Here is a 12,540-nt window from a genome sequence, read left to right on the forward strand (position 1 = left end):
CAACTTTTGTATTGCTGCTTTCACCACCTCCCTGTCCGGAAGAGACACTGGCAAGGCCGAAATGAAAAAGCGGTAAAACTCCTGAAACTCCAGCCTGTATCCCTGAGACACTATTTCTAGGACCCAAGGATCCAGGCCTGATTGAACCCAGACCTGACTGAAGATCCGCAGACGGCCCCCCACGGTCCGGACTCCCACAGGCCCCAGCGTCATGCGGTGGACTTGGTGGAGGACTTTTGGTCCTGGGCGCCTGATACTGCAGGCGACTTTCTTCCCCTTCCTCTACCCTTTGAAGCGAGGAAGGACGAGCCCTTTCCTCGCTTGTATTTATTTGGACGAAAGGACTGCATCTGCTGATGGGGTGCCTTTTTCTGTTGTGTGGGAACATAAGGAAGCTAGGGGACAGACCCACAAGGAAGTCCGGAGAGAGAAAACACAGAGGGAGTATGCCAGCTCAAACCCCAGCGCCCATATATTACACCAAAACAATATATGTGGAATAACGCTGTTCTTAAATAAACTATAAGCACCAAATATCTGTGCCCCCTCCCCCCCGTTTTGCTCCCTTTTACTTGAATGGAGCTTGGAGGTCCCAGGCCAGCGTCCCATGCAGCGGCTGTGGATGAGAGAAAATGGCGCTGGTGAGCTGTGCGGCTAAGCCCCGCCCCTTCCCGGCGCACTTCAGTCCTGCAAAAATTCAAAATGTTATGCTGGCGCTGGTACGGAAAACGGTGCCTGGGCACCGAAAATGCCTGTCTGCCAGCCCTTTAAGACCCCAGTAACATGCTGCCCAGGGCGCTCCCTCCCCCAGCGCCCTGCACCCGCAAGTGCCGTTGGTGAAGTGTGTGGGAGCAATGGAGCGCAGCGCTACCGCTGCGCTGCTATCTCGTTACTGAAGTCTTCTGCCGTCTGATGTCTTCGGATCTTCACATACTCAACCGGCTTCTTTCTTCTGGCTTCTGTGAGGGGATAACGACGCGGCTCCGGGAACAAGCAGCTAGGCGAACCAAGTGATCGAACCCTCTAGAGCTAATGGTGTCCAGTAGCCTAAGAAGCAGAGCCCTTAACTAAGAAGAAGTAGGTCTGACTTCTCTCCCCTCACTCCCACGCTGCAGGGAGCCTAGCCTGTAGGCAGCAGGTCTCCCTGAAAATAAAAAACCTAACAAAAGTCATTTCTAGAGAAACTCAGTAGAGCTCCCCTAGTGTGTGTCCATTCACTCCTGTGCACAAAGTCTAACTGAGGTCTGGAGGAGGGGCATAGGAGGGAGGAGCCAGTTCACACCCAGTCAAAGTCTTTTCAGTGTGCCCAAGCTCCTGCGGATCCCTTCTATACCCCATGGTCCTTTTGGAGTCCCCAGCATCCTCTAAGACGTAAGGGAAAGTCCAGTTACCACCCCCAAACGGCAGCTTCATGTCAATCCACTTGCGCACGGCTAGCGATCAAAAAAAGCTGCTGGATTTTTTTGCTGTTTGGCCTTGCACGTGCATACTAAGATACGTATACATGAGTCGATCGATAAGCAGCCGGATTGCAAATTTACACAACAGCGATCAGGTCTGAATAACCCCCCCCCCTTGTAAAAAAAAGTCTGAGTACGTCCAGCATCCCACATGGATGGCGAACTTGGACTCTATTACACCCCGCCCAATGGCTTATTTCATTGTAATCCCCATAATTAACCGAAATAAACCTAATTCAATTCCCTGCTACCTCATTTCAGTTTGCAAGTGTTCACTCGTATACGTGCGATCGTATATATTTCTTTAATGAAAATGAAGACTTTTTTAAATGTTTCAATAATTAAAATTTAAAGTGCCAGACTCCCTATAGCCACCGTCTATGCCCTAGTGTCAGCATGTTCCAGTGTCCCCTAGTGGCTGACTGAGAAAAGCATTTTATACATTATACACGCTCCATTACCTAAAGAGGTAACAGTATATGACTCACCTAAGAAATAGGGCGCAGCATGTCTCCCCCAACACATAATCTGGTACAATGTCCCCAAACTCCCATGGTATATTTCGAACATGCTTAAGAAGTGGGTTTCCCCTCTGTAAGAAGGAGAGGCAATGAGACAGTAACGTTAGTTACACATATAAGGGACAGAGACTATACTAACTTCTGTACACTTTAATGCCCATTTATTTGTCACCTGCCGGGTGCTGACCACGATACAGCTTCTGCCTCCGCCAGACTTGACAGCTGGGATGTCCGACTGTCCGGTGAGGGAACCTGTCAGCTCCTTGGCTTCCACTGCCCCGATCTGTGGCTTCTGTTGCGGGCACGGATCTACTTTCTCGACCTGAGGTTTCCGTGCAGGGCCGTTAGTCTCATTCTGAAAAATGTAATCGGCGTAACTGCCGGCTGGTTTCACGCAGGATGACTGCGCTGCGTCCGGGGCTTGAAACAGAGAACGTATCTGCTGGTGGAGGTACAAGAATTAATATATATTAAAAGGCAAAGCTTACAAATCTTATAATTATGCTATGAGGATGCTAGATCTCTGAACTGAAGTAGGAAGCAACAATGCCAAGATGGATTAACATTTCGCCCCCTGAAGTGGGATGAGGGAGGATGGGGGGGGGTTGGAAAGAACTTACAAACATTTCATACATACCGATGTTCAATTTAGGTGTGGAACAGTGCTGGTTATAGCGGCTTTCACACTTAATAACTCTTTACATCTCCCCCAAAGTGATTTAATCACTTAGCTGATGATTTTTCCCCCCAGCAACACTGGTCAGAAATGGTCGGGTTTTTATTAAAAGGTAATATAATTTAAAACAGATTTTAAAAAAATTATTTAAATATTTTATTGAAAACAAATGTGTGTAGGGGGTGTCTCACTCCACCCCAAGTCCATGGGTGCCCATTATCAAATTACTCCCTACCCACCCCTCCTCCTGTGGCCAGTGTCATTTTTTTTTGTTTACCCCTCCCCCCCCCCCCCCCCCCATAGACCTAAATCCCCCACCCCAATATGCAGAGCGGTATCCGGTCTCTAGGTCGACCACTATTGGTCAACATGCATTAGGTCGACATGGTCACTAGGTCGACATGTCCAAAGGTCGACATGAGTTTTTCAAATTTTTTCTTCTTCAGATTTACTTTTTCATACTTTATGATCCACGTGGACTACGATAGGAACGGTAACCTTGCCCGAAGCGTGGCAAGCAAAGCGAGCCGACACGGTGCACTAATGAGTTCCTGGTCACTGTACGAAGAAAACAACACCAATTTATTTTTTTTAAACCTCATGTCGATCTTTTGTCATGTCGACCTAATGTGTGTGTCGACCTATTTTAGGTGTCGACTTAGTCACTGTTGATCAATAGTGGTCGACCGAGACACTGTGGACCTAAGTGCGGTCGACCCTATGAACCACACCCATGCAGATGTTACCCTGGGGCTGCAGAGAGCAGCAGCTGCCAGGGAGACTAATGATCAGTCCACCGTGCTTACTCTGAGGCAGGCAGCGCTAGCTTCCCTGGCAGCTGCTGCTCTCTGCAGCCCCAGGGTAACAGCAATGCGGATAGGCTTCCCCGATGGCTGCCGCTCTCTGCAGCTAAAGGTGCATACACACAAACCGATAAAATGAATCAATGTCGCTCATTTTCTCCCTTCCTGAGCAATGTCGTTCACTTTCTCGGCAAGTGTGTATGCCAGTGACGGCAACCGATGCGCGGCACCGCGGGTCGTTAACGACACTCAGTGTCAGCGTTGCATGCATGCCCAAATCTGGACTGTCATCCAGGAGCTGCATGCCCGGCCCCGTCATGACGTCACTGAGCGATATGAACGATCATATCACTCAGTGTGTATTGTCGGCCGCCGACCGGGCAGGGAAACACTAGACGACGTCGCTCATAGAGTGTGTATGCACCTTAACTGGTATATACACAGGGGCAGTACTGGCTTCCCTGGTGGCTGCTGCTCTCTACAGCCGCCGGGTGTTTGCGTCTGGGGGAGCGGGGTACCACGGGCTGGCCACGGTGATCAGGACAAATTGGGGGCGGAGCTGCAGGTGCAGAGGGGCCTGTTCTGACTGATCACATCAGATGCACCCCTGTTAGGGAAAGTCAGCCTACTGTGGTGACTTCTGATGCGACCACACCAGGCACCTGGTTGAAAGCCTGTATTCCTGAAGCATGAAGCAGTAAGCCCCATATTTTATATCTACACAAATCAAGAAATCCTAATCTAAAAAACTCTCTGTGACTATCAGCCAAACACAGCCCAAATCTTCCATTACACAGAGGCTAAACAAATTGAAGTATTTTAAAAGGGTTTTATTTTTTTTAGATGTATACGTTTGGTAACTTTAAAGTATGTCTTTATTTCTCTTGCATTAGAGCACATTTAGCGCATCTCACCGGGGCGCTGTCCGCTTCCTGAGACGGAATTATGAATCGTTTGTGCTCCCCTGGTACAGTTTTAGGTTCCTCTTTCTGAATTTCCATCTTGTAACTGATTAATGGGAGCTGGACAGCATCTGGAGGAGCAAACAATACAAAATAATATCAGTTTCAGCATGAGAAGGACAATCTGAGGCTGTCACAGTATTCCAGACCAGCTTTCGTGTTCCATTGATTTAAGACATGACATCAAGAAGAGCCTTATTCTGATTTGAAAGTAAAGCAAACAAAACAAATAATTTTGTGTCTGAAACACACCATGTTGCAATGCAAGGGGAGCAAATAAATACATATATATTTTTTCTGTGCAGGGTAAATACTGTCTGCTTTTGCAAGTAGCTCACAAATGTTAATGGCAGGAGAGTAATCCTGACCCTAACCTCCCCAGGATGCAGCCTAACTCTTACACCCCCCCCCCCCCCCCCCCCCCCCCCCGCAGCCTAAACCTAAACCCCCGTGGTGTGGCGTGGTCTGCCCTCATTCGGGATCCCGACTGTCAGGATAGTGCACCCATTCTGGATACCGGTGTCGGCATTCAGAATAGGGTCAGTATTCTGGCGTCTACATTCTGACTGCCGGGATTCCGACAACCGGGATCCTGACTGTTTCCCGCTATAGCCTGTACTCATCTGCACAGCAAATATAATTACAATGGGGTAGATGAAATTGCAGGTGATGTCCATCAGTAAGTGCGCGCATGTGCCGGACTTACAGTAGCCCTGAGATCACAGAATATTTTGTATGCAGCTATATTTTTCTGTTCCCAAAAAGCCGCGGTTTCATGCTCCATTGCCGGTGTTTCCTCGCCGTTACAACCGTACATCGCAAAAACTACACACAGTTGAATCCACCCAAATTTCAGATATCTAATTTTCTGTCAACGTGCAAATGTTTAAATCAGAGGTTCCCAAACTCCGCCATTACAGTCCAGGTTTTAAGGATAGCCATGATTGCACACAGGTGACTTAATTAGTACCTCAGTCAATTTGATGTAACCATCTGGACTCAAGCACTGATATCCTTAAAACTTTGACTGTAATGGCGTAGTTTGGGAAACTGCATTAATGTCTGTATTGGTCTTAGGAGTTCTTTGATGTCATACTGCACACATGCTGATATGAACATCAAACTGCCCACATGCTGACATCATGCTGCTCACATGCTGATGTCATACTGATGTCACACTGCTCACATCATGCTTGTGACGACATGTGATGACACAGCTGGCGCGTCGTGTCGCTCAGTGGTAAAAGACACGTGGTTACTTTCCTAGCCCTGGTCCTACACATGGACTTCATCAATTGCCAATATGTTATTAGTTATATGTTAGGCAATATTGTATTATATTGTATGATGTTATTGTTACAAGGGTACAGTTATGTTTTCAATGTATATATATGAATGTAATGGTTATTGTGTTATAGTTTGTAAAATAATGTTTTCCCAATATGACTGATCAGATAACCTGTGTGTTTGCTGTTGTGTAGATACAGCCAGTCTCAGATGTCAGGCCATACACCCCCCTCATTCTTACCCACACAATGGATTCCAGGCCACACAATCAGATTAAGTAAGGTTACTTTAGATAACATCTATTGTGGCCTAGGGGACATGCCTGGGCATGTGAAACTGTTCTGGGGGTGTCGCCTTATTGTAGAAAAGACAAAGGTTTGATAATAGCAAACAGGGGACGTGAGAAAGACCTGAGAGAGAAGGAGAGAGAGTGGCAGGAGACTGACTAAGAAGTAATGTTCTGTCAGGAGCTCCAGGAGGGAATTGTCGTGTAGAATTGGATCACAGAAGTGTGCTGAACTGTGTTATAACCTATTCTGTTAATAAACCACTGTTGGTTTTTCATCTACCACCGTGACTGAGTGATTTTGAACCCAATATCCTCACATTTGGCGGCAGCGGTGGGATCACTCAAGACACCAGCAGAAAGGTATAAACCACAGCAGGCAATGGATTCCGCCCCGCTATGTTACCGATACAGCAAGAAGGATCAGCTACAGGACCTCTGTCGAGCAAGACAGATTGAGTTTAATACAGTGGATACCAAGGAATCCCTAATTGGAAAACTGGCTCAATGGGACGTTGAGCACCCTTGTGATAAGGAGGAAGAGGAGGATATGGTCCAGGCCTCAGCGGAGGAGACCAGTAATGGAACCAGGGCAGTGGAGCTTGTGGTTGGAAGTTTGTCAGCATATCGGCAGGCTGGGAAGCCGGATTTGTTATGTATAGTTACCAAAATGCAGTACATTTGGGAGCACTGGAATGAAGCTCAGTGGGAAATCAGCAGGTGGAGAGTATCCAGCATACAGGACAAGTTGTGTCATCTGGGAAATGCGTTCATGCACTGCAGAAGTGAAGCAGCCACATGGAATCTGCTGGGGGAGCCAGAGTTTGAAGAATTCAGGGAGGAAGTGATCGCCACAGTGGCCCAAATGACACAAAGGATACAATATACAGAGACAGAGGGGCAAGTGCAGAGTAAATTGCCTTCCCGGACAGAGCCAGAGGAAGTGGCATTGGATCGGGGGGCCCTGGATACCCCAGCATGGCGAGACCAGTGTTACAGGGTGGATGCAGAAAGGCACCACCTGCAACAGCTTCTCCCATACCCAAGGGAAGAAGTTGCCCAGTGGTCTATACGGAAGGAAGCACACGAAGTGAAGACAGCAGTGAGCACAATCCAGGCACCCCAGGAGGAACTGCACTACAACTTCCCTGTTGCTGAGACGGAAGATGAGGACTTAGTGAGAGAGCGTCATGAACTGTCTGCCCAGTATGTTACACTGGAAAAGGATGAGCTTGTCCAGGTGGATGCAAGGAAGCGCTGTCTGCAACCCGTTCTCTTGTCCCTGGGGGAATGTCGCAGTAAAACACTTGGTGACCAGTCTGAGCTGTGTTACAAGTGGCCATTTGCGGGCTTGGAGGATATAGAAACCATCGCAGAGTGCCAGCGAGACATTGAGGAAGAAGTCGCTACTATCACCCGACCACCACTTCAGCAGCTGAGCCTCCAAGGGAATCCTTCAGGTGAGCACCAACCAGTCTTGGCTATTGAGCCATTTACAGTGTTGTGTTTGGGGGAGGCTACTGAAAATGAGAAGGAAGTGGGGTCTGTCATCCAAACACCCCAGGAGAAGATGCACTATACCTTCATATTGGCAGAGGTGGAAGAGGAGATCTCTGCGAGGGCAGCAGTAGGTGGTAATGTCCCATCTATAAGCATGGCTAGTGCAGACAGTGTCTCACTTCAGGCTGATCAGCATATTCGGCTGAGGGAGGCCTATTGTGAAGCTATGTTCATGGCTGCCCCAGTTATTTTATCAGAAAAGGATGTTCAGGAAGGGCCCAGTGTATCCCCAGCTATTGTATCTCTCCCAGAAGATTCTGGAGGTCTGTTCCCATTCAGTGAACTTGATGGTAAGGAGCTGCAGCCTGAATGCCAGAATCTTCCCTGTGACTCAGAGAAAATCCAGGTATCAGACCTGGTGAAAATAGCATCAGCTCAGGAACTGGAAGGGAACATGTTGCTCTACTCTAGGGCACCTGAATGTGTCTTGGACTGGCAGTGTGTGCAAGGTGAAATGACTGACTCTAACCAGGACAATGGTGTTCAGCCAGGACATGTAGCAGTGAATGGAGAAGGTAATGCCACTGTCCCTGTGTACCTACATCCATGTTCCAGTACAACCATGGTCGAGTTGGTGGCTACACACAAGGAAGCTGAGCAGATTGTACTCCAGGCCCAAGCATACAAGACTCAGAGTAGGATCCCACAAGTTACCCAGCCAGCCAGGCTGGAGGAAGCATTTACCCAGGATAGCACAGAAGAAACTTCTGGCATGAAGGAATCCCCATTGTGCCCTGACAATTACCATACCCGTGATTCATGTTTGGGGGAGGGAAGCCACTGTCCTGATGCACCAGAGGTGATGGAAGTTGGGTTCCCAGAGAATACAGTGTTGGGGAGGGAGAGTGAGGGCCCCAGAGATCAGATTTTGGTTATGGAGGAAAATTGTGACTATCTGAACTATGAGGTTACCCAGTTGGGTGTAGGGGAATTATTAGGTCCCCAGGTGCAGTTATTGGACTTACTGAATTACACTGTTGCACATGCTGTTACCCCAACCCAGCGGCTGTCTACAAAGGGGACTTTGATTAATGTGTTTGGATTGGACACCGGGGGGAAATACAAGAACTATGGACTGCTGATCACGTTTCCGCCGGACCCTGGTAAGACTGTATTGATTTATGTACTGTGGGCCACGCACCCACCAGACCGGGGAAAGAAATTCCCACCCAAGCCTCATGACAATTACCACAGACTTTGGACCTGGGACGCTGGTGGGCTCCGTACAAACTGTAAAATGCTATTCACAAAAACCACCAGACCCACAAGAGAAACCAGCCAGTCATTATTATGACGGGGCACAGACTGTCTGATGTAGGAGAGCATCACTGCGCTCAGCAAGCTTCAGCTACTTAGGACACAGGGCGAGAAAGTAGGGGAAGGTAATGTGACGACATGTGATGACACAGCTGGCGCGTCGTGTCGCTCAGTGGTAAAAGACACGTGGTTACTTTCCTAGCCCTGGTCCTACACATGGACTTCATCAATTGCCAATATGTTATTAGTTATATGTTAGGCAATATTGTATTATATTGTATGATGTTATTGTTACAAGGGTACAGTTATGTTTTCAATGTATATATATGAATGTAATGGTTATTGTGTTATAGTTTGTAAAATAATGTTTTCCCAATATGACTGATCAGATAACCTGTGTGTTTGCTGTTGTGTAGATACAGCCAGTCTCAGATGTCAGGCCATACACCCCCCTCATTCTTCCCCACACAATGGATTCCAGGCCACACAATCAGATTAAGTAAGGTTACTTTAGATAACATCTATTGTGGCCTAGGGGACATGCCTGGGCATGTGAAACTGTTCTGGGGGTGTCGCCTTATTGTAGAAAAGACAAAGGTTTGATAATAGCAAACAGGGGACGTGAGAAAGACCTGAGAGAGAAGGAGAGAGAGTGGCAGGAGACTGACTAAGAAGTAATGTTCTGTCAGGAGCTCCAGGAGGGAATTGTCGTGTAGAATTGGATCACAGAAGTGTGCTGAACTGTGTTATAACCTATTCTGTTAATAAACCACTGTTGGTTTTTCATCTACCACCGTGACTGAGTGATTTTGAACCCAATATCCTCACAATGCTGCTCACATGCTGATGTCATACTGCTCAAATTCTGACATCTTGCTGCTCACATGCTGACATCTTGCTGCTCACATGCTGATACTGACATCAAACTGCTCACATGCTGATGTCATACTGCTCACATGCTGATACTCAGGGCCGTTTCTCGGGGCAGGCGAGCAGTGCAACCGCACTGGGCGCCCGCCACGGCACTAAATGTGGCTCCCTGCTTCCCCCTCCTATTTCTCCCCGAGTAACCCGCTCGGGGGGCGGAGTTTTACGGAATGACGCGGTTGCGTCGTTACGTCACGACGCAACCCTGTCACTCCGCGAAACCCCCCCCCCAAGCAGAGTACAGAGGGGTATCCAAGTTAGGAAGAGGGAAAGGCCGGCACGAGGAGCGACTGGTGAGGCGGGCCGAAGAGCGGTAACCGCCTCTGTAAGTATTCTCTCTCTCTCTCAATGTGTAAAATGGGGACTCTTGCCTGCCGTAGTGTGGGGATTTAATGTATCAAGGGCATTGCAGTATGTGGTATAATATGGTGCAGGGGGCATTACTGTGTGGGGCTTAATATGGTAGAATTTTTTTTTTCTGTGGTGGTCGTGATCTGTTGGAGCAGGGTCAAAAACTGGATTGTGAGGTAGTCTTTTCAGACGAGGCCATGCCCATTTAAATGAGGCCACACCCATTTAGATTAGGCCACGCCCTTGCCGGGCGCGCAAGTTTTTTTTTTTTTAATCTAGGTGTGTGTGTGTGTGTGTGTGTGTGTGTGTGTGTGTGTGTGGGTGGGGGGGGGGGGGGGGGGGGGGGGCACATTTTTTATGTCATGGGGGGGCGCATTTTTAAATCTCGCACTGGGAGCCAAATTGGCTAGAAACAGCCCTGCTAATACTGACATCAAACTGCTCACATTCTGAAGTCATAGTGCTCACGTCATACTGCTCATATGCTGATACTGACATCAAACTGCTCACATGCTGACATCATACTGCTCACATGCTGACGTCAATGTCAGCAAATTCCAGCTGCAGAAGATGTGTGATTATGATAACAAACTCACGGTTATTGTCAGTAAATCTTGCTCTTGGTCATCCTCAGTTATAAGGCAGCCAGATTCATTTCAGAAGCTAAAAAGAAGAATAAAGAATATTATGAGCTTAACTGAATAACTGGGGTTAAAGTGTAAATGTAAGAGTTATGTTTATTTGTTTAACGAGTAGACAGTATTTTAATGTAAATATACAAAGTATACTAATAATATTATGCCTCTTATGGCAAGAAACTCTTGGGAAAGTGCAGGAGGATAATGGAGGCAGAGAGGTCTTACATAAATTGAGATAGATAGATAGATAGATAGATAGATAGATAGATAGATAGATAGATAGATAGATAGATAGATAGATAGACACACTCACATGCACACTTACATATATAGATGGATATTATATATCATATAATATACACACACACACCCTTTCAGCCCCACTGTGGACTTTATTATTTGCTACTGAGAATATGCCAATCCTAAACCCACCCCCTTGCATGTTCAGCGATGATGGAAATCAACCTGTGGCTGGGACTTGTAGTTCCACGGCAGCCAGAGGATATGACACAGCATGATCATTGCATGATTAGCACCCGTTGCAATGACACATTCTGCAGACACAGAGAGTTGCCCTGATATGATATTTGCAGCTTTATTGTCACCTTCCATGCTAATCCTCGGCAGCCACGGCCAGCTAACACTTCCAGGTACATGAGAGGGGAGGGAGCTGCTGGAGTGCGCAATGCCTGCTGGGAAATGTAGTTTTCTGTAGGACAATGGCCATGCTTATTGAGACATTATGTAACAGGGCTTTCAGCATTTGTACACATTATATACACTCTATGTAGCAATTAGATTAAGATATAAACGATGCAATGTGCTGTGGGATATGAAATGCGATCTACTGGATCCCTTTGCTTGCACTTTATATAGTATATGTTGTGTATTTATATATCATGTATACTTAGATGTGAGTGCAGTGATCTAGTATTACAGTTACTGTTGTTAGGAATACAGTTTATTTGTAAAATTATGGACAGACCAGTGTAAGTGTATCCCAAACATTGTCCACCTAACATTTGCAAAGCAGCATATTTGTAATGAATGTTAAATAAAATGTTCAGGCACAGCTGTATATAGGAATGAATGTGCTGTAAACAAGAATAAAAATAAAAAAACCAGACACAAGAATAGAATAAATTGCACAATCTGACATATGACAGTCTATGAAAAAATTTAAATTGACAGAACTATAGACCACAGATGTGATTCTGAGTAGGGTTGGCAGTCAAGATTAAGGGGGTGTGCAGGGGCAGGGCCGTAACTCGGTGTGTGCGGAGGGGGCACCGCATATAGGGGGTCATTCCGAGTTGTTCGCTCGCAAGCTGCTTTTAGCAGCTTTGCACACGCTAAGCCGCCGCCTACTGGGAGTGAATCTTAGCTTATCAAAATTGCGAACGAAAGATTCGCAATATTGCGAAAAGACTTCTCTGTGCAGTTTCTGAGTAGCTCGAGACTTACTCTGCCAGTGCGATCAGTTCAGTGCTTGTCGTTCCTGGTTTGACGTCACAAACACACCCAGCGTTCGCCCAGACACTCCTCCGTTTCTCCAGCCACTCCCGCGTTTTTCCCAGAAACGGTAGCGTTTTTTCACACACTCCCATAAAACGGCCAGTTTCCGCCCAGAAACACCCACTTCCTGTCAATCACATTACGATCACCAGAACGAAGAAAAAACCTCGTAATGCCGTGAGTAACATTCCTAACTGCATAGCAAATTTACTTGGCGCAGTCGCACTGCGGACATTGCGCATGCGCATTAGCGACTAATCGCTCCGTTGCGAGAAAAAAATAACGAGCGGACAACTC

General features: G+C 47.1%; 1 protein-coding gene across 4 annotated transcripts in view; it reads right to left on the minus strand.

Annotated features, from left to right (window-relative positions):
- Positions 1-11,432, minus strand: part of ERCC1 (ERCC excision repair 1, endonuclease non-catalytic subunit) — a 68,218-nt gene extending 56,786 nt beyond the window's left edge. Inside the window, exons 1-5 of one of the 4 annotated variants that reach the window (XM_063958445.1) lie at positions 11,334-11,432; positions 10,687-10,753; positions 4,375-4,493; positions 2,154-2,420; positions 1,949-2,052 (exon numbers count right to left, since the gene is read on the minus strand). In XM_063958445.1, the coding sequence (XP_063814515.1) occupies positions 1,949-2,052; positions 2,154-2,420; positions 4,375-4,461 (458 nt within the window). In that variant the 5' untranslated portion in view covers positions 4,462-4,493; positions 10,687-10,753; positions 11,334-11,432. Of the gene's footprint in view, positions 1-1,948; positions 2,053-2,153; positions 2,424-4,374; positions 4,494-10,686; positions 10,754-11,160; positions 11,300-11,333 lie in introns of those variants that run through there. The other 3 variants (XM_063958442.1, XM_063958444.1, XM_063958443.1) reach the window with 3 other exon arrangements.
- Positions 11,433-12,540: the final 1,108 nt, after the last annotated feature.

Source organism: Pseudophryne corroboree, chromosome 3, assembly GCF_028390025.1.
Source record: "Pseudophryne corroboree isolate aPseCor3 chromosome 3, aPseCor3.hap2, whole genome shotgun sequence".
Lineage (NCBI taxonomy): Eukaryota > Metazoa > Chordata > Amphibia > Anura > Myobatrachidae > Pseudophryne > Pseudophryne corroboree.